This window comes from Dendropsophus ebraccatus, chromosome 9 (genome assembly GCF_027789765.1).
Source record: "Dendropsophus ebraccatus isolate aDenEbr1 chromosome 9, aDenEbr1.pat, whole genome shotgun sequence".
NCBI classification, from domain to species: Eukaryota; Metazoa; Chordata; class Amphibia; order Anura; family Hylidae; genus Dendropsophus; species Dendropsophus ebraccatus.
In genome coordinates, this window is record NC_091462.1 from 33209582 (window position 1) to 33231656 (window position 22075).

The 22075-nt window shown below is 41.9% G+C and overlaps 1 protein-coding gene across 3 annotated transcripts in view; it reads right to left on the reverse strand.

Moving 5' to 3' along the window:
- The window catches only part of SLC25A12 (solute carrier family 25 member 12), a 108545-nt gene that overhangs the window by 18192 nt on the left and 68278 nt on the right, over positions 1–22075 (reverse strand). For all 3 annotated transcript variants that reach the window (XM_069982914.1, XM_069982915.1, XM_069982916.1), the window contains 2 exons: positions 9303–9355; positions 7985–8065 (listed from right to left, as the gene is read on the reverse strand). In XM_069982914.1, coding sequence (XP_069839015.1) covers positions 7985–8065; positions 9303–9355 — 134 coding nt within the window. The remainder of the gene's footprint in view (positions 1–7984; positions 8066–9302; positions 9356–22075) is intronic.

Consider the following 22075-nt stretch of genomic DNA (forward strand, 5'->3'; position numbering starts at 1 on the left):
AAAAAAAAAATTCTATCTGAGCCTCCTACTTCCAACCTACACAACTCCGGCAATGAACTGTTGTTATTTAGTTCAGCAAAGAAAGGTGTAATTCTTGTATTTTCCTATAGGGGCACCAGTGCTACATTCTGGAGAAACTTGCATTGCCTTTGGACTGCATTTTTCTCTATGTACACACTGAATTTTTTGCTTCTGATTTTTTTTTCCATCCATGACATTTTTAAAATTATTTATTGTGTGTGTAAAATTATTACTAAAGTAATCTTTATGCAGTGACAATACATTCTAAAGCACTTTATACACATATATATATAGTGAAATTGATACATATAGTAATAGTAATCTAATCCAGAATGCGTTGCTCTGGATATATTGTAATCTACCTGCGTATGTAAGGTCTGATTGTTCAGAATTTCACACACAGATATTAAATAAGTTTTCAGTTTATAGAAGTATAATAAGATGATCCCCAATTTATTATGTTTCATTGCTAAGAATGATGCACAATGCAATGCATCACAGGCTGTACTTTGTGTATATAGTGGTCTGTACACTCCACTTTTTTGCACTTGTTGGTATATATAGAACCTTAAGGGGAAAATGTATCAAACTGGTGTAAAGTAGAAGTGTCTTAGTTGCCCCTAGCAACCAATCAGATTCCACCTTTCATTTTTCAAAGAATCTGTGATTAAATAAAAGTAGAATCTGATTGGTTGCTAGGGGCAACCAAGACAATTCTACTTTTAGGGTAGCTTCACTCACACACAACGTATCCACAGCCCATGCACTTTAACGCGCTGACATACTCAGAGCAGGAATCGGTTTGCGGTGCGCCGACGTGCACTGATTGGCTGACTGCCAGGAGACGCTAGGAGGCCCTGAAGCAAGCAGGAGTGTGAAGCAGGTTATGTATGCTCCGGGGCCACACAATCCCACTGCGAGTATGGCAGCCCATTGAAGTGCGTAGGCAAGTATCTGCAGAAACCTGTGTGGGGGCACTTTTTGGGGGGGACCGGGGAGCACTGAGGGCCGCTCAGCCACTCAGTGAAGGATGCGGGATCCGTTTGAAGTCCACTCGGATCCCGCCTCCTTCACTGAGTGGCTGAGCGGCCCTGAGACGTAGCGTCTCGGGCGGCGTCAGACACCAGGAAGCGTCCGGGAATCGGGGACCGGAGCGCCGCAATGAGTGACCCGCCGCTGTCCCCCCCTGAAAGTGCCCCCATGCTGGAGCACCCCTTTAAGACTAGAGATGAACGTTACTTGAGCATGCTCGCATCTGATTGTTCGGCATTTGAATACCGGTGGCTGAAGAAGTTGGATGCAGCCCTAGGAAGTCCCTGTGGAGGCCTATGGCCTAGATCCAGGTTTTCCAGGATTCCTTAGGGCTGCATCCAACTTCTTCAGTCACCGGTAATCGAATGCCGAACAATCAGACGCGAGCATGCTCAACGCTCATCTCTCGTCTTCAGTAAAGCAGTGCCTATTCATAGGACAAATCCTTCTGGTTTATACTGGTGGATCTGGGTGACGTAGCCATATCACAGGAGAGAGCGCCCCTATTTCTTGTTTGTCAGTACACACTGCAGCTTCCAATCTTGGTCTACAGGTTTCTGAGACATAACTGTATAAATATATATTTTAAGGTATAAAATAAGAATAGGAGATCCTGTCAGGTGAAAATACAGACATAACCCATAAGTGCTATACATGATATGTCTGTACAGTGTTCCCATCTGATAATTCAATTGGATCTTGGTCACAAGCACAAGAAATCAGATTACAGGATACCACTTATTTTCTATATATTCTCTGCTAATATCATCAGGACAGATGTCACCATGATGATCTCAAGAACAAAGAGTTGATCAAATCTGTAAAGCTCAATCAACATCACTTCCAGCAATGAATTACATGCTCTGTGAGGGTTAAGGGACTTCGTCTGAAGGGGGGGAAAAAAAAAAAAGAAGAAAAAAAATTAAGTGTCTGCAATCCTGAATCCTTCATCATTTTATTACTTAACAGCTTTGATGTGTCAGTTTTCTGAAAGATCCTTAATCTTTAATTCAGGTAAACTAGGAGAGAATCATTTGATAGAAATTTTGCATAATTAATCCATCCTGGGAGGATTTGTGTAACTGTTTTTCCTTTTAATCACTCTAACCATTCTAAGAAAAAGATGATTGAACAATCCATGTGTCAGCTACCATTCTGTATAATGGAAAAGACATAATTACAGTCTAGGAAAGAGGGATCGTAGAGGTCAAATCCCAACACCACCATAGTATGCACATACTTTTATAAACAGATACTCATTTTTTTATTTTAAAAATATATTTAGATTTTTTTTATTATAATTTTTTTTTTGTTTGTCTTAAATTGAATCTAAAATCACCCACAACCCCCCAAACCACTGGTACCATTGGTTAGCTGACATCAAGTCCTTTCCAGTTGTGGGGTTCAAATTGGTCCTGAAGTCTTCTTTGGGGTAAAAACACATTTGCAATCCGGAGAAGCAGTGTCAATGAGGTGGGGCCTAGAATGTCCAAATGCTAGGCCTATCGCACCTCTAGGGTCTTCCTCTCTGCTCCCCTTGTCTTCAGCAAAGCCCCTGTCTGGATTTCCCCTCTTCAGAGGGTAATCCCTCCAGGGGGTGTTGCTAAAGACCAGGAGGGCCCTGCTTTTCCGGCCCCACCTCATTTACCCTGCTTCTCTGGATTACAAGTGTGTTCTTTACCCCAAAGAAGGCACCAGGGCCAATTTGGACCCAACAATGGGAAAGGACTTGATGTCCATTAACTAATGGTACCTGTGGTTTGGGAGGAGGGAGGGGTTTTGGATGGGTACATGTTTCCTTTAAAAATTACCATTCCAACTCTCTGTGATTACTAAAGTATTATAATACAATACAGTTCACTAAACTATAGTGCTAGAAGGTGAAAAAAAATCCCCACTGATTATTAGCCTTTTATTTGACATTTTTTAGTTGAAAGTTTCCCTTCTTGCTCCCTTCACGGCCGAATACAGGCATTCAATAGTTAGATTATTTCATTTTTATATATACCTAAGATGGTGCGCCGGCCTCTGGGATTGGAGTGTGGGCGTCCTTCCGAAACGGCCTCAGGTACGCTGTGCGTATGTCCGTGTGCGGGTCACGCGGCGGATATGCGTTCCAGCGTTGAGTAGCCGGAAGTGGAAGTGATGCGATACCCACATGACCCAGTGACCGGCGCCGAGGTCATCCATGGGCACCATATAAATAGCAGGCCGAGACATTAGTTAAGCCACGCTCTCCTGAGGAAGCGATAGACGCGAAAACGTGCGTTAGGGGGATCTGGTGGCGGTGGCAAAAATCACCCACAACCCCCCAAACCACTGGTACCATTGGTTAGCTGACATCAAGTCCTTTCCAGTTGTGGGGTTCAAATTGGTCCTGAAGTCTTCTTTGGGGTAAAAACACATTTGCAATCCGGAGAAGCAGTGTCAATGAGGTGGGGCCTAGAATGTCCAAATCCTAGGCCTATCGCGCCTCTAGGGTCTTCCTCTCTGCTCCCCTTGTCTTCAGCAAAGCCCCTGTCTGGATTACCCCTCTTCAGAGGGTAATCCCTCCAGGGGGTGTTGCTAAAGACCAGGAGGGCCCTGCTTTTCCGGCCCCACCTCATTTACCCTGCTTCTCTGGATTACAAGTGTGTTCTTTACCCCAAAGAAGGCACCAGGGCCAATTAGGGGGATCTGGTGGCTCTCCTGAGGAAGCGATAGACGCGAAAACGTGCGTTGGGGGGATCTGGTGGTGGTGGCATTGGTTTACATCACAATGGGTGAGTTTTAATGATGTTTATTTGAGATCTTGTATGTGTATTGGGAGACTGGTACGAATACTCCTTGTAGGGGTTACAGTGAGATAGGTAGCTAAACATACACAATACTGTGAGATTTATGAATTTATCTCCCCATAAATTATTTTTTTGTACATGTCATCTTTTGTAATACATGCCATTTCTGCGCACTGCCACTTTTCATCCTGGTCTGTTTCTTTGTTGTTTTTTAGTGTTTGTGTATAATTTTATGAATAAAGTATATGGTATATGGTGTTTTTTTTTAGTATATAAATGATTATTAGCCTTGAAGATAGTAGGAAGGTGAGACTGGGCCATACTGTAACCACATTGGGTACTCTAAAAAAGCCTTTAAGTATGGATTGTCAACTACAAAAGAGAAAAAAAGCTAAATATAATAATATACATAAAATACACAATAAAAATATACTTAGTGATCATCTGTTGGTGGTTGGTCAGGGGGCAGGATCAGGGGCGGATTACCATAGGCCCCGGGCTGTTCACCAAGCCTGGGCCCCCCCACCTCACTGTAACTATGGCAGCACTAGCCTGGCGTTCATAGTACAGGATAGATAATGTCATAGTACAGGATAGATAAAAAGCAGCTATTGTTTGCAAATCATGTCAGAACTGTAGCCAGGGACAATACACCACTAAAAGTATAAGTCTGTTTGGGTGGCCATGGGCCACCAAGAGCTCAGGGCCCCGGGCTACCGCCCGAAAAGCACCTAGTATTATCCACTACTGGGCAGGATATATTAGACAGTGAATGAACAGTCAATTTTTGAGGTTGAGGTGTTGGACAAAGGGAACTGGGCGAGTGTAAGAATCAGAACGACTCTTTGGTCTAGGACCAATGGTGATGGCTAGACAACTGGAAAGAGCATCTTCAAAACAGCAGTTTTTTTTTTGGGGGGGGGGGGGGGCTCCCAGCATGAGAGGTCAGCACCTGCTAAGGGTGGTCCAAGGAAAGACAAGCAGTGAATTAGTGTAAGAGCCATGGGCACTCAAAGCTCACTGATGTGCCTGGAGATCGAAAGCTAGGTTGTTTGGTCTTTCAATCATAGCCATCTCTGTAGAATCAGACAGAGGCCCAACTTATGATACTGTGTAGCTATAGACATGCTGACCCCTGTCTAAAGATGCCTACAAGACACACAAAGATCAGAACTGGACAGTTCATGGAGCAATGGAAAGAGATGGCCTGATTTCATTAATCACATTTTGTTATTGTGTGTGGGGTGTGTGAATCACTTACCTGGAGGAGAGATGATGCACCATGGGAAAAAGTCAAGGCAGCAAAGGCAGTGTGATACTCTAGGCAATTTCCTGCTGGGAAACCTTGGGTCCTGGTGCTTATGCAGATGCCACTTTGACACATACCACCTACCTAAACATGCTGCACACCAAGTCCCCTCCATGAATCCCTGGTGAATCTGCACCTATATGTGTATGTGTCAGGCCGTCTTCACACCGAGCCATGGTCCTCCATTTCACATAAACACAGTGAAATACTCCTGATGTATACTGCTGTATGGTGGGCATACAGGGGGGATATGTCACACACAGAATTTCACAGTAAATATATATATATATATATATATATATATATATATATAATTTTTATTATTATTATTATTATTATTTATTTTATTACACAGTGCAGAATACCTTTTTACTTTAACTCTTTCTATAGAATAATGCCATCTAATATGCTATTCAATACCTTTTTTTTCCAATATACCATTGGATGAATGCCTATAGATACACTAAGCAAGTAGATCAGCTTTACTTGGTGTGCATCCCTAATGTTATGTGAACAAGTAGATATCTTTACAGATGCTGCCATGGATTTCAGTCTATGCATTAAAAAGGAAACATGCTCATAATTTTGCACATTTTTTTCTCAGCCACATGTGAATGTTTGTTGTTGTTTTTTTTTAAACCTGATCTGAATGCATTGTATTTTAAGCCGCCATATAGTACAAAATCAGTAATTCTGTGAACATTCTCCAATCAAAATAATCACCATCATTACAAAAATAAAAAAAATGAAAATACTATTGTGCAAAGTGCTTGAACTATATATAAAGTGTATCTGTAATCGATTATACTGGACCTGCAGAGTCTGTATAGTCATAACCATGAGCTGTGTGGAAAACACAGTCCTTGCTGTCTTCACAGTTTTTTTTTTTATAAGGATTGCCCCACTTTCTTTACAACAGGGTCTCTGTCACATGGCGCTGAATGCAAACTTTGTGCAGTGACAGGTGAAGGCCTAGGTATGCACACGGCTGCCAGATCCAATCAGAGGAGACTAGAAGCAGCCTCCTTCAGGGGCCCCCCAGGGACCTGTCTCTGAATTATAAACCAGTAGGGGTCATTAACCCCCCCTGCCCCCAGTTCTGGGAGTGGATAGTATTTTTTATGTAATCCCAGCTTGTCAGCTTCACTCAAATGGAAGTCATTAGAAATCAAAAGCTTGGAAAAATGACATTTCTAGGATATTCCCAACAAAGAAACAAACAAGGAGTGGTGCAGGAACAAGCCTGTCCTTCTGAGGCTTAGGTGCTGCTTTTCAGTCTAAAACTCAGTTTTTACAAGCAAAAAAAATATAAATCTGAAAGTTTGAGACATATTCTAAGATACTTTCTGAGTGACAAAAAGCTCTAAAGCCACAAAAATGTAACAAAAAATATTTTAAAAAAATAACATAAAAATAGCATTTTTATTTATTTTTTTAATAATAATTTCATGTCCGTAATTATAGACAGTAAGCTGAACTGTATATGAGCCGATGTTTTTATCATAAAATATCTGAGATATAAAAACTGAAATTTTAAGGGCATTTTACATACAAAACTGCATAAAAAAAACCTGTGGGCGCACCAGATAGGCATGTACCAGGCATGTATTGAGTAAGGCTACAGAACGGTACTGGTGGTTTGGTGGGGAAGGGGTGTCTGGTGAAAACAGATTAGCTTTAATACTTATTTACTTGTAGGTTAAGCAGGGCATGCTTAAAGGGAACCTGTCACCCCCCGTGCCGGGATGAAGGCCGCCCGACCCACCGCTAGAGACCCCCATCTCGCCAAGTCCCATTCCTGGAGCCGGTCCTGGGACAGAGATATCCTTGTGGGAAGCCCGGCGTGCGCACTGCAAAGATGAGTCCGACACCCATAGAGAATGAATGGAGCCATCATTCGCTATGGGCGTCGGACTCATCTCTGACAAGGATATCTCCGTCCCGGGACTTGGCGAGATGGGGTAAGTATAAGGGTCTTTAGCGGTGGGTCGGGCGGCCTTCATCCCGGCATGGGGGGGTGACAGGTTCCCTTTAAAGACTGTGTTAATAACATTTTCCCTTCACATAAGACCTAGAATTAGTTTTTGCCCTTCACCTCTGGTGTGGCTCATCTCAGATGGAAAACAGAAGCCCCTGCTGTTCTGACATCTCTTGGTCCTTGCTGCTCACTACTTCTACCTCTTTCCTGCAAGAAATGCCTGCTCAGCATATCCCTTGCCACAATGAAAAACATCTCAGTCAGTGATTGGTTGAGCAGTCATTTTCTGCTTTCCCAGCAGTGGTGACTGGCACATATCAATATAGCAGCTGCAGGGAATTGGAGCTGGCAAGTATGCCTTCTTTTTACTTTCAAAGTGCCCCTACTGCATAAAAAAAATTTCAAGCTACTTTTACGCACTGCAGGTTTTTTTGTAAACCGCCACTGAAGTTTATGAGCCAAAGTCAGATGTGAATTAAAAATGAATGGGAAATATAAAGGAAAAACTTATCCTTCTGCTTCCTTCTGTATCCACTTCTGGCCTTGGCTCAAAAACTGCAGTGGCAATTTTCCAAAAAAACTGCTGTGTGTCAACCTAGCCTTAGTCAACAGATACTGTATGTTCACTGAATGAATCAAAATGGCTAAAAATTCAAGGCATGGGGTTAAAGGCGTGTGCTCCACTACTAGCCAATGAACAATATGGCCGCACATAGATTGCCTATGGCTCTGGTGCCATAAGGGTTCCATACAAGCTCATTTCCACATTCTAAATATGTACAAAACCATGTTCCCCAACTTTTTGTTTCCCTCCTCAAAGCATTAAAGTTTTCTTTCCCCAATTGTATCAGTAAACAAGATACTCACACAGCCGCCAGCCATGATTTCAGCCAGGAGCGGAACTGAACCGTCTCGCTGAGTAAATTTGTCTCGAACAAAATCATTAACCTACATAAAGAAGGGAAATTGTGACATAAGTAAACAAAATGATTACATTCCCCGAGCATCTCCAAGGCCACACTTTCATCCACCAGATTATTGGCAGCGCTTCTCCTTTATAAAAACAGCCCTAACAATTTATAATGCCGTCTATAAACAACAGCCACTACATGATGCGATCTGCCTTTCACACTCCCGTAATGGGCTCCGCAGGCCTGTCTCGTAGCCGAAGAACTGACAAAAAACACGACTGGTTTCTCTTTTTTCACTTTAGATAACAAATGAAAGCCAATAAGCAAGAGAATTTGGAGAAATAGGCGAAATTAGAGACTGTGGGACACCAAACTTTGCAAACATATGCCTGCTATTGTCAACTTCAGAGGGAGAGCGGAGAAGAAACCCAATTTTGTTATTACATGAAAAATGATCCACGACAAAGAAATATATGGCTTTTTATTATAAGATGATACATGGATTTATGTTGGAACTTCTTTCGACTTCTGAGGGATGATTTTATCTTTTCGCTGTCTTCCAAGTGTAAAGTACTGAAGATAAATAGTTTACTGAGTTGTGAGAGCGGATTCTACATCCACCTTGGGAAAGATTTAGGGATCAAGGTTGGATCTGTGCAGGCAACATATGTCCAGTGGCTGAACAATTATTGCTACAAGATGTACTGAGTATTAAATTCACGATCTGAAGGATTTATTTCAAGAGATTTATTGTCCTTCCAGAACTATTTTATTATGTGTAGAGTCAGGCGACCCATGGTGTGTGGGACTGGGATGTGTCTATCCTGTAGATATACGGGAAAGAATGCTATTGGGAGGTTACAAATAAAAAAAATGGGAAGAAATGCACAAAGTCCTATAAGACATCTGCAAACCAATTATTACTAGAAATGAGCGAACCGGGTTCGGGTTCGAGTCGATCCGAACCCGAACGTTCGGTATTTGATTAGCTGGGGCTGCTGAATTTGGATAAAGCTCTAAGGTTGTCTGGAAAACATGGATACAGCCAATGACTATATCCATGTTTTCCACATAGCCTTAGGGCTTTATCCAACTTCAGCAGCCACCGCTAATCAAATGCCGAAAGTTCGGGTTCGGATGGACTAGAGCATGCTCCAGGTTCGCTCAACTCTAATTATTACCAATCATGAGAAGACACAGTAGAAGCATGGTCATTTGGTCATTCTTTCTTTACACTGATCAACAAGGGAAGTCGATAGACAATAGTCACTTACCGTCAGTTTTATAGCCTTTTCAGGTGCAACTCCTACAAGTTGTGGCAGGAGACCTGAACAAGCAGAAGAGAAAACATTTTAGAAACAAATATATATAAGGTATCTGTTTATTACTTCATTGCCCTAGTTCCAATCCCAATTAGCTAAATATTTCAGATTTAGGCTATGTTTAAACAACATATTTTTTATGACAAGAATGGCCATTGTTTTTAATTAAAACAAAGGCTGTTTTTTTCATAGTGAAATGGGTTACATTCAAGTCAAAGCAAAGAATGGCCGTTGTTCACACAATGTATTAAACAATGGCCGTTGTTCACACAATGTATTAAACAACGACCGTTGTCAACACAATCTGTTAAACAGCGGCTGTTGTTTGATACAGCGGTCGAAATAATTAGCATGTTAATTATTTTTGACCGTTGTGCATTGATTTCAATGCAGTTTTCAGTGAAAACAACGGCTGTTGTTTGGCGCTCAATACAAGGGGCGTTATTATTATTGTTTATTTATAAAGCGCCCTTAATTCCAGAGCGCTATACAGGCGACAGGGGTAACAAACAAGAACATTACAAGATCAAAACACATTACATGAAGACAAATGGCCGACTGATACATGGGGAAGAGGACCCTGCCCGCGAGGGCTTACAATCTATAAATCGGGCGTTGTTTTGAATGTGCCAAATAACGGCCGTTGTTTATACGCTGTGTGAACACAGCCTAAGGGTGCAGATCTGTAAAAGGTGAACACACATTGTTTTCTACTGCACCTCAACTTTAAACGAGAATAAGAGCATCAGAGGACCTGTTATCAGCCCCTTACAAGGAAGAGATTATCCATGGTGGACAGCCCTTTTGATGACACTAGATCACCTACTGGATGTCAGTCTAATCTTAAGTGGTCATTGCCACTTCAAACAATTTCCCTACATTTGATGTGTAACATAGTTTTGATATACAAAGTCATTTATAAATAAGTCCTTATCCCAGAAAATAAAAGTTCCAAAGTACTGGCCACTTCTCACTTCTCTACAATGTCTCACGTCCCTACAATGTCCACCGCCTGTTGTTAGGCTCAGTCTGTCTCTAGTAACAGAGAGACCAGGAAAGAATGCAAGACGTGGGGCGGGGCTTAGCTAAAAGTATGTGCAGGAAAAAGGGACAATGTGTCTTTGAAGGGGGAATACAGGTCCCTACGCAGCAAAATGAGAGAATAAGAAAGAGCTGAGCACCACAGAGGGGACATAGGTTCAATTTGGAAGGGGAAATACAGGTCCCTCTCAGCAGCAAAATGAGAGAATAAGAAATAGCTGAGCACCATAGAGGGGACATAGGTTCAATTTTGGCAGTCAGAGCACTAAAAAAAAGCTTATCATTGCTCTAAAGAATTAATTAGAGATGAGCGAAACGGGTTCGGGTTTGAGTCGATCTGAACCCGAACGATCGGCATTTGATTAGCAATGGCTGCTGAACTTGGATAAAGCTCTAAGGTTGTCTGGAAAACATGGATGCAGCCAATGATTATATCCATGTTTTCCACATAGCCTTAGGGCTTTATCCAACTTCAGCAGCCACCGCTAATCAAATGCCGAAAGTGCGGGTTCGGATCGACTCGAGCATGCTCGAGGTTCGCTCATCTCTAGAATTAATCTATTAAAATCATGCAGATTTTTAAAACTCTTATGAAAAAGGTATGCTTAAAGCTGGCTATCCTCTCCAGTTGGCCTAACTCATTGTCATGCTGCTATTATCTCTGCTAACCTACCTATACCCATGCAGACTCAGCTTTCGGCCTCGGTGTATGTTTTCTGCAATTCTTTGCATCCAACACAAGAGATTTTACGAAAGGTTTTGTTCTTTAGATGTTTAGAAAAAAATTTGCCTTTACATCCATTTCCTAATAGGCTCCTTCCTTTTCAAGTCCATCAGCCAAATTAAGACGGACTTTCACGACATCAAGTATTTTGCCCTAAATAGTCATTATGTGCACTGATAAAGAGAACGTTCCTGATAATAGAAGTCTATTAGGGGACTGCAATTCTCTAATATGTAAGAGCAGCTTCACCTCGTTTTAAGGGCAGGAAGCGTTATGTTACTTTGGGTTTTATTTACACATAAAGCCTCCAATATGTCAGCGCTAATAGTAATCATTCTGTTTGTGCTGGCGGTGAGAGGCAATTAATTCAATGAAATAATGCTTCCATGCTGTCTTCCCCATACATGTAAATATTCGCATTCACACAATATTACAAGCACTGCTCCCCCAATAGAAAGGGAACACAATTAAGTATAAAAGATGTATTCAAACAGCAAGGAATGGGTTTGGTGAATTATGTACACAGCGAAAAAAGGCAACAACGCTCCACGGATTAATTAACGGGAATAATATTCAATCATCACTCAATAATATTCAGTCGTTTTAGGTCTCGGAAAGGCAAGAAACTGGGAAAATTGTAAGTTTTTTTCACATCACCTAACAATGCACAAGTCATTAATAGTATCGACAAAATGATTTTGCTAATAAATAGGCTCCATACAATGTATAGAGATATTCCAAAGAGCAAATGAACTGCAGGATCTCAAGTCAACCCTACAGTATAATCATCCAGAGCCATCTGGCTCATGAATATAATGTCAGGTCTACTCCCAATTCCCCTCCATGGCACACCCTCTATCTGTCATTATAAGACAAGGCTCCGAGGCTACACGTCATAGTCACGTCTGTCCCTAACTTCATGCTTGTTGTGACTCATAGAACACTGAATCACTGAAAACAGTAAATTCACAGGACTCCGGATTAACACACGTTACCAAGTACGGATGAAGCCGATGGTTACCGGATGTGGTTACTGTGGTTGTAACGCATTGTGCACCGGGACGCTGACTTTACATCTTCCTGATACACCTGATACATTACCTGTGCCCGCTCCCGGACTTTTCCTGTCCCGGCCTGTGATTCGCTGAGCTGACAGGCCACTCTGACACTGCTGCCGCCGGGACCGGGAAGCTGCGGAGCACAGGAGAGAAGACTGGGAGCGGGGAGAGGTAAGGTATCAGGTGTTTGGGCAAGGGCTGCATGGACATTGCTTACGATGTCCATGCACCCCTTACTGCCTGATTATCGGGCCATCTAATAGGCCCAGTAAACAAGCACTGATCTAGCAGATCGGTGCTGGTTTTCTAAAAGGATCAGGCCGTAGTCGTCTCGTGTAACAGTACCGTCCGTAAGTCAGGAATGGGGAACCTTCAGCCCTCCAGCTGTTGCAAAACTACAAATCCCAAAGCTAAAGCTTTGGCTGTCCAGACATGATGGGAATTGTAGTTTTGCAACAGCTGGAGGGACGAGGCTTCCCAATTTCTGCTTTAAGTGCACTCCTACTGACCTGCCATCTGTAAGCACTTCCCCTATCCTACCCTTTACCTCAACTAGTTTAGCTGCCTCCCCAATGGTATGACCGTACCCTACAAAGCCCTATCCGATTGTATTCCCTTTCTCTAATTTACAGATACAACCTCATATGTAAGCCCCACTCTGTCAGAAGCAAGCACCACCTCAACCCCCTGTTCACAGAAGCTCATGCATCCCCTCTGTTCTGGAAACAACTCCATCCATACTCTTCAAACCCTTTGAGTGAAAATGGACCTCGACAAGCATATACCGGTAACCTGACCAAAAGAGCCGTCCCTCCAATATTGCCTCCACCTAACATGTCTTGCGTTGCTCGCTCTTATTCCCTGAATTATTGTACCTATTCCCCATTCCTTAGGCCTTGTTCCCACATTTCAGAGTTCCATCCTAAAATCCACATAAAATTAGCAAAACATCCGCCTCACTTAGGAGTCAATGAGAAATCGCACAGGAAGAGGATTTTTCATGCAGAAAAAGAAACATCCATAGAAATGATGTGAAATGATGAGAAACCTTCAAACTGTGTAAAGCTCTAGGGGTATGCAGAGCTCAATTTTCAAAAGTTGTAAGTACGACCCCAAACCATCGGCATTTAACTCCCGCGGCCTTCCCGTTCTGTGGGGAAGGTGGAGACAGCTCGAGCACCGCCTGGAAAACAGGGATAAAGCCTATTACCTAGCCGGAGTCTAATGCCGATGGTTAGGGTTCGTACGAATCTGAACCTCCGCCCTCTTCGATCATCTCTACTTACCAGCTCTGTATGCCCCACAGAAAGTGGTGTATTCTTTCCAGTCTGACACAGTGCTCTCTGCTGCCACCTCTGTCCCTGTCAGGAACTGTCCAGAGTAGAAGATTCGTCCCTGCTCGATCCCGCTTTACTCTCCACCGGTGCCATAGACTCCATTCTATGCACAGGCAGATTCCGCCGTCCGCCTGAAGAATAGACCATAAAATGAAGTCTATGGCACAGACGGAAAGTGAAGTGGGAGTACGCGGGGACAAGCGTCGGAATGTGCCGAAAGTCCTCCGCATGTTTTCCTCAGTGTGCACATATCGTTACTCTGGACAGTTCCTGGTGGCAGAAGAGGGCACTGTGTCAGGCTGGAAAGAATACACCACTTCCTGCAGCACATACAGCAGCTGATAAGCACTGGAAGACTTGAGTTTCTTTTTTTTTAACAGAAAAAATTACAAATCTGTATAACTTTCTACCACCTGTTGATTTAAAAACATTTTTTTCTTTGGAGTACTCCTTAATTAAAAACTGGAAAAGAAACACACACACACACACACACTATTGGATCAGCTACATCCAGACAAACATGTAGACTACAATTTGCTTTTCCTAATCCAATGGAACCTGATAGGTGCAGAATTATTGGACAGTTACTGAAAAAAAAAACACATTTCCTTGAAAGAATATAGTACAAAAAAGATGTAAAAGAAAAATCTTCTTCCAACACTTGGGTGCTGGACTAAAGGAAATTCACTATATTAGCTACTACAATAGGTGTAATAGAGACTATACATAATTTTCTGTAACTGACCCCCAGCTGCGTCATTTATAAGTATATATTACTGCACAGTGATCTACTCTATATTCAAATATTGAATAAAATGCACATAAATTACCAATATTTAAAGAACATGTGTTGGCACAAATGGTTTTGTTTGTTTTTTTTTTTTCTTTTTAAATCAAACTTGAAAAATACAGTCAAGATGAAGTTCTCTGGGACCCGAGCAATTTCATAGCATGTGTGTTCTAACCTCAGTCTCAACCCCATTGCAGATGTTTGCTGAATAGAAGTGTTTCTGACGTCGTACCACATGGAGAGCAGCTATTCTCTGCCCGGAGAGCTCCCCTGATTGCCGCCTGTCTTTAAAGGTGCAATTTAAAATGACAATTAAATAGAAGAGCCTTCACTGTATGCAGCAATATGGTAGTGAGATATCCACCTAAAGACGTTCTATAACAATAGCTTGACATACAACATACATTATTATATAGGTAATCCAGCTTCATAGCCAGGCTTTTCTACTCTGGACCAAAGATTCAGTATGGTACCGAAAACTCGCCAAAATGTTACCACCACTTAGTACTTGGAATCTGAACTGACCCTATTTACACTTTGTACAGTGCCTTTAAATGTATGGCTATGTTCACACTAAGTAAAAGAAAAAGAAAGAAGAGGGTCCACATTACGTCCGTTATTAATTGACGTCAATGCAATGCACTGAAGCCTATGGAATGACTGCCGTCCAATGCACACAGTGTATTAAATAATGGACGTTGTTTGCATGATCATGACAATTATTCACAGATGTCTTTTGCAAAAGTTCGTTCCGATCGGACTTCCGGACTTTTTTGAAAAGTTCGGTTCGACCGAATTTCGGATTTCTTCGCATTTCATAGTTTAAAGCATCTATATGATAGGGGGGTAGTGTATTTGGTTGAATTTAGGGTTCTACATGTCAGTAACATCATTATCTTTTCAATATCTCAAAGTAAATTTTTTTTTTAAACTTCAATATTCACCATTACAGGGTCTATGCAGGAAATTCACCATTACAGGGTCTATGCAGGAAAAAGGTCACAGATGCACTGAAGAAGCAGCAGTAGTCATTGGAGGCCAGTGGAGGTCCAGCAATAGTTTTTAGAGTTTTATTCTACACACATGCACAAGGTATATATTTGTGCCTCAGGAAAACACCTATGTCATATACACTCTTCCAAGGGTCCAACTATAGTACTTGTATATCTGTATAGCACGTTTTTGTTCTGTGCTCTCTTTGCTCTCCTATGCCTAATCTATCTACCTATCTATCTTTCGCCATCTCTATTTTTCTCTCTCAATCACTATATGTTTCTCCTCTCCGCTTTCCTAATAATCTTTTTGTCTTTACTTTTGTACAATATCTTCTCAGTGCAGCAGCAGCAGCAACGTCTTGTCACTGATGAGCTCTGTGCACTGCTTACAGTCTCCTTCCTCTCTCTCGGCAGACTGCGTTGTGCGGTCATCTGACTGCACCTCTTAAAGCAATACCGATGTCACACAGGGGGTGGACTAGTGCAACATCCATGCTGATTAGATGTGTTACGGGCATCATGGGAAAGCGCTTTTCCCGCCCAGAACACTTCATGCTTTCTAAAATAACGGCTGCCATTTTAGAAAGCAAGAAAAAATAAATAAATTTGGAGCGGACTTCCAAAAATCCGAATCCGACCGGACTCGGATTTTTGAAAAAACCCAAACCGGATCCCATACCGGCCGAACCGGTTCGCTCATCTCTATTAAAGACACACCCAACGGGTAATCCATCCAACTGAACTAGAATAATGTACCAACAGTGCAATGATGGGCACTGAAACATGCTAAACCACAGACGTTAATTGATACTCAAATCAACGGCCATTGTTTTATGTATCATACAAAGGCCAGAAGAACATCATATGAACATAGTCATATGAGCACAGTTATTTCTTCTCTATACCAGTTAGAATGTTGGGCTGCCTATAGATTGTTGAAATACCTATATTTTCAGTCAGGCTCAATGGGCGCCCAACACTCCCACACAGCTATTTACCCATTTGATATGCTACCAGTGATCAACCTTTTCCCTGTAAGGGCAACTAATGGCTTTTAGGGTATGTTCTCATGGAGGGAAATAAAAATGTTCTTAAAAAAGCATCAAAACACCCCGAAAACGCATGCAAAGAAATTGTACCAACCATGAACCAAGAAAACTGCCCTGCACATAAATGGCAAATTGAGTTGAGCGAACCTAACAAAAATTTGGGTTCACATGAACCCCAACAATCAGCATTTAAAACCCACTACCTGGAGAAGGTGAATGCAGCCCAAGGACTTCTGGGAAAACATGAATACAGCCATAGGCAGTGGGACTCAGGTACCGATCATTTGGGCTCATGCTCATCTCTAATGGCCAACCTCCACCAACATTATTGTTTTTTGTATGTCCTCTCCTAGGTATACAGTAGTAGATATGGACATTCTCTTATAATGCATACATACCTACCCTACTTGTTTTTGTAATATTAAACATCATAAATTATAATAAGCGTATACACATCCTCCCAGCTGGGCTGCAGATGTCGTTCAACCAGCATAAAATAAATCATCGACACGTTCGCAGCCACACAATCATTTCAACTCCATCATAAAACACCTACAATCTTTGTTAAAAAGAATTAAAGGAATTCTTTTAATAGCAATGAAAATCTTAAGGAACCTCATGCGTACTTGTCACCTACACACTGCGGGGAGGTGGGGAATTTAATGGTATTATCCACCGTTAGACGTAAGCGGGTCATAGACAACTGTTATCGATCAATGGTAAAAAAAATACATTTAGCCCTCCATGATAGAACAAGTCCTTTTATGGACAAGAAATTTTCTTTGTTTCGTTCTCGGATCATAGGGTTATTATAACGGAAAAACATATGGACAAACAAACAATGGACATTGCGGCTGAGAACTTGTAAGGTTTCTCCGTGAAGCACGGAGCACTACGGATACACATTCGTAGTGCCTAAGGCCTAAGGCTGTGATGGGTAAGGCAAAGCAGGTGACAAAAACAGGTGTGCCTTGTAGTTTACACTTTATTGGACAGTTGCAGCAAGAAGAACAAAAGTGCGATTTAATCACGAGCAAGATACGAATGCTAAGTACAACTCGGTCGCTAAATTATAAGAAGTCAGAAGGCTGGGTGGAAGCAGTAAGACGAAATTATTGAACAGTCTCTAATGTTCAGCAACAGTCTCTACTTTTCAGACAAACAGTGTGGTAGGTAAATGCAGGGATCTCTTCATTTGTCAGCTTACCCTAGCTGAAATGGACCAGTTTGGCTAAACTAAGAGATTCACACACTTATTGTACCAGGGAGGTCTTACGTGAACTCACTGTAGCGTGTTTCCCTTTGTATAGATAGTTCAAGTAAAACTGGACCTGGATCGGTTCCCAGTGGCTTTTTCTGGCTCTGGTTAGACTATTGTAGCTTGTGTCAGCTCTCCTCTGGGATTTTCGTCACATTTGGGCACTTGTAAGGGACTTAAGGACATTGTTGATGATGTCCCCAACTCTGCAGTACTGCCTGGTGCAGGAGATATCTGATGTGGCATAGCTGCACAGGACCGATCACCCTCTCTGCTAGGACGCTGCCTCTCGAGCTCCTAACTTGACTCCTAACCAAGAACGGCCTTTGAGACACTTAGGCTCTGCTCTGACCCCTTCTATCACGCCTTCTTAATAGCGCCAATATCACACCTACCTATCACATCTATCTTGGGATGGCTGCAGTGGTCTCTGACAATGGTAAAATCCCTTTAAAAAATATAAACCTGTTCTAGTTTTTCACCTAAATCTTTTGACTTTTACTTAATCATAGATACCTGTTGTTCGGAAAACAAAAATGGTTCCCTTCTTGTTCCAGGTAGGAAATTAACAAAATAACCTCAAACAATTCCTTATATCTCAGCTTCCCAGATGGTAAATGACAACTCCGGTGGGGAAAACTTTTTTAAAAAGCCCCCCAAAGCTCATTTTTATACTTACCCTCACTGTAGGGACTGTCAGCGCTTGAAAACTCGCCCATCCCGGTACTCTGCCACATGTTGATCACAGTCTTCTGCTCTTAACCGCTTCCTGGTTCTGCCATTCAAAACTCCCTTCCCCTCCATTCAGCAGCTAAGATAGCCAATTGGAGCTGAGCAAGCTGTCAGTCACCTGGTGACGCTAGTTAGACCAGCCTCACACAAAATGGCAGTGGCTGAAGATTCTGTGGTCAACATTAAACAAGTAGGTATACTACTTTTTAATGCTTCCATGGGAGGGGGCCAAACCAGTAAGTAAAGCACATTACAAGGTTATATAACTTTGTAATGTGCTTTTATTGCTGTGAATTTTTTTTTTTTTACCGAAGGTCTAAAAATTCATTATTCAGGTACCTTTTCTCTCAAAATCCCTGTACTCAAGAACCGTATTTGTCTTCTATACATACACAGGACATATAAAACTATTCTATTTCTCACAGTATAAATAGGAGATAATCACTTCTTTGAAGAATAGAAGATCAAGGTGTTGAACAATTTAGAACATTTCCCATAAACATTTCCATTACAACCAAACGTTTCCAAACAATTACATATGTTGGGGGGGGGGGGGGCTGACAATGGCATACAGAATACAGATTATGGATCATGTGTAGAAGCATCGTCTGACTACATAGTAATTTAAACCTCCCTCCCTTCCTCCAGGTTAACACATGATGGACGGAGCGTGAGTAGGAGGATGCATTTTGTCATTGTAAGAGGAAAAGCATAAGCCGGATTACTGCTAATGTGGAAGTAGACAATATAGGGTTCAGCGGGGAAGTTTATAACCCTTAAGTGGTTGTAGTGGGGGATTAGTAAGAAAATGTAAAGTTACATTTTCTTTTGCAGGTGAGAACAAAGCTGACAAGTCATTGGAGATGACAATTTGAATATACATAATGCTCTTGTAGTTTACGACTGACCTTTTTTTTTTATTACATGGCATGTTGTATCAAAAGGACATTTACTGTCTCAATATGCTTCCACCACAAATGTCTCATATGGATTAAGGTTATATGCATCCATACTACAATGGCCTTTAAACCAACGCTTCTCAAATTAGAGGGATGTCTCACTGTCTTTGTTTGGAATTGAGACACAGCAGGTAATCCAATGCAGAGACTGCACTGAGAGAGCTGCCAACAGTCCTGGTTTTGCCGATTTATAAGGGACAGTTCTGGCAAAATAATGTCTTAGGAAGCCCCGCCCCCATATGATTTACCATAAGCACTTCTAATGAGTGCTTATAGTTAAATAGTGAATTGCCCCCCCTCTCTGATAGTACTTCTCTGGCTGCAGTGTTCTGCCTCCAGCCACAAGAGGGTGCTCTCCCCTCCCAGCTCCTGGTGCATAAGTGATGTTGGCAAGTGAGCCGCTCTTGTACAGTTCTCGGAGAAGCAGGAGCACATCTTACAGCCTAAACGTGTGCAGTGGGAGTTACAGTCTGTGAAGTTTGACGGCCAGAGCAGTGTGGGGAAATTATGATTGTGTTCCTTCATGACTATTCCCCAGTCATTCAAGCCCAATAACACAGGCTTCCTGAAGATATGTGCAGGTAATATGTCCCTATAGCATTTAAGGATTGTGGTATGATGACTATTGGTCCTAAGACAAACATCCCCATACCATGGCACTGCCACCATAGACCAGTGAAACCCCAACGGTGCACCGATAGAATAAGGCTTCATTGAGTTTTCATATGGGAAGCAGAAATGGGATTAATCACTCCACACAACCTCATGCCATGTGTCCAAGGTTGGGTCCATCAATATCGTTCTTTGGTCCATGGAAGGCATTGTTTGTGATGATGTGGGTTCATTAAGGACATCCTTGTTGGTCTTTGGTTATTGAATCCCAGCTGTCCTGCTGAGAAAGTTGGTCCATTGTGGTACATTATAACTGAGATAGTAAAAAAGCCACAAGATGCTTTACACTTGGTCCAATCAGATGTCTTGGTACACACTTGATATTGTGGTTTGGGAGCAGCCTAAAAGTGTAACCATTTCAGATACCCTGGTACCACACCTTCAGGCTGCAACAAACAAAAACACTTCATTCTATCCAAGATTGGCAAATGTTGCCTTCGTGCAAAGGGGGAATCAAGACATTATCTGAGATCTGTGGTCACCATGTGGTATTATGTTACAAGATGAAGTGCGTTGGGAATACATTTTTATGAAGAATTCCTTTAAATTCAGCCTTGTTCTCTTTTTTTAACACATAAAGATTCATTTTTCATGGAAGTTAAAAATTTCAAATAAAATACATGATTATTTCACTGACATGTCTGACAATAAAGATATGCAAGAGATACAGATATCCTCATTATACACATAAGGCCAAAAATATCAGCATGTATGTATGTATGGCCCACCCATCAATCCTAATTATTATTGTCTCTATCTTAGGGGGGGGATACAAAAAGCCCCCTTAAACTACAGGAAATCAATCTTTCCTGAAAATTGAGCAAGCAACTGCGTGACCTACGGCATTGCTCTTTTACTGAGAAACCTATAGATACATCCATTACATCCTCAGAACCAGGAATCCACAATGAGTAAGTAAAATTGACTTGACGTTGTCTAGCGGTGAATACTGATTTCCTGGCTTCCATTCACGGAGCATATAAATAACAAATCACTGACGTACCAAGGACAAGAGAGGGATGAGCCTTTCCTTTCAACATTTACCAAGAGGAAACCAGCCAATAGATAATGAAACTGCCTCGATTTCCATCCCCATGTCAGTAATTTAAAAGACTTCTGTGTAGGAGAAAGGTAGTTATTAGATGCAAGGGGAGTTGAAGAGAACACAAAGAAAGCGATCCTCCCTCCGTGGTCTGTGAACCGTTCCAAAGAGAACACCCACTGAATATTATGAGGGAGACAAGTCCCAAAGTGCTATCACACCCCTCCTCATCTCGTTTATGAACACAGACCCCTTCAGAACTTCACCATTGTACCCAGTGAATGTAGAAAGGGCATCGTAAGCATAGACTGTAGGTACTCACATTTCCACATCTTCAGAAGAAGGGATCATTGGTGTTTTTGTCCTTCAGACAGGATTATAGTCAGAAGTTTCAATGCTATAATACAGGCTGATAAAAAAAAAAAAGTCTACAGCTATAAAGAAAACTGTACCCACTAAGCAAATGGAAGATAATGGAATTCTCATAGCTGCAAATGGTCAAATGTTGTCCTGTTTTGTATAGTTTCCTGGAATATCATAGTTTTCACGTCCCCCACACTTAGAGATCAAGACCCTTTTAAAGCCATCTCATGGGACCGATGGCAAACAAAGAACCATATATGAGGCCAATGGATGTCTATGTATTGCAATGTAATAAATCTTTACAATGAACCTTAACACAGATTGGTGCTAATTAGAGATGAGCGAACCTTGAGAACACTTGGGTATGGCCACACCTGAGGGTGCAGCATTTAATTGCCGGTGGCTGAAGAAATTGTATGTAGCTCTAGGGAATCCAGGAAAACATGGATAAAGCCTTTGGTTATAGGCTGTATCCATGTCTTCCAGGTAGACTTGGGGCTGAATCCAACTTCTTCAGCCACCGTTTATGGTCCAGGGGCCGATATACTTTACCATAGGCCTAGGGCCCTCCAGCCCACTGTAACTATGGCAGCACTAGTGTGGTGTTCATAGTACAAGGACAGATAATGTCATGATGCCCTGATTTGTGCAAAATGAAGGTAAAAAAGCAGCAATTGTTTTTAAAGCCCCCAGGAGCTCATGCTA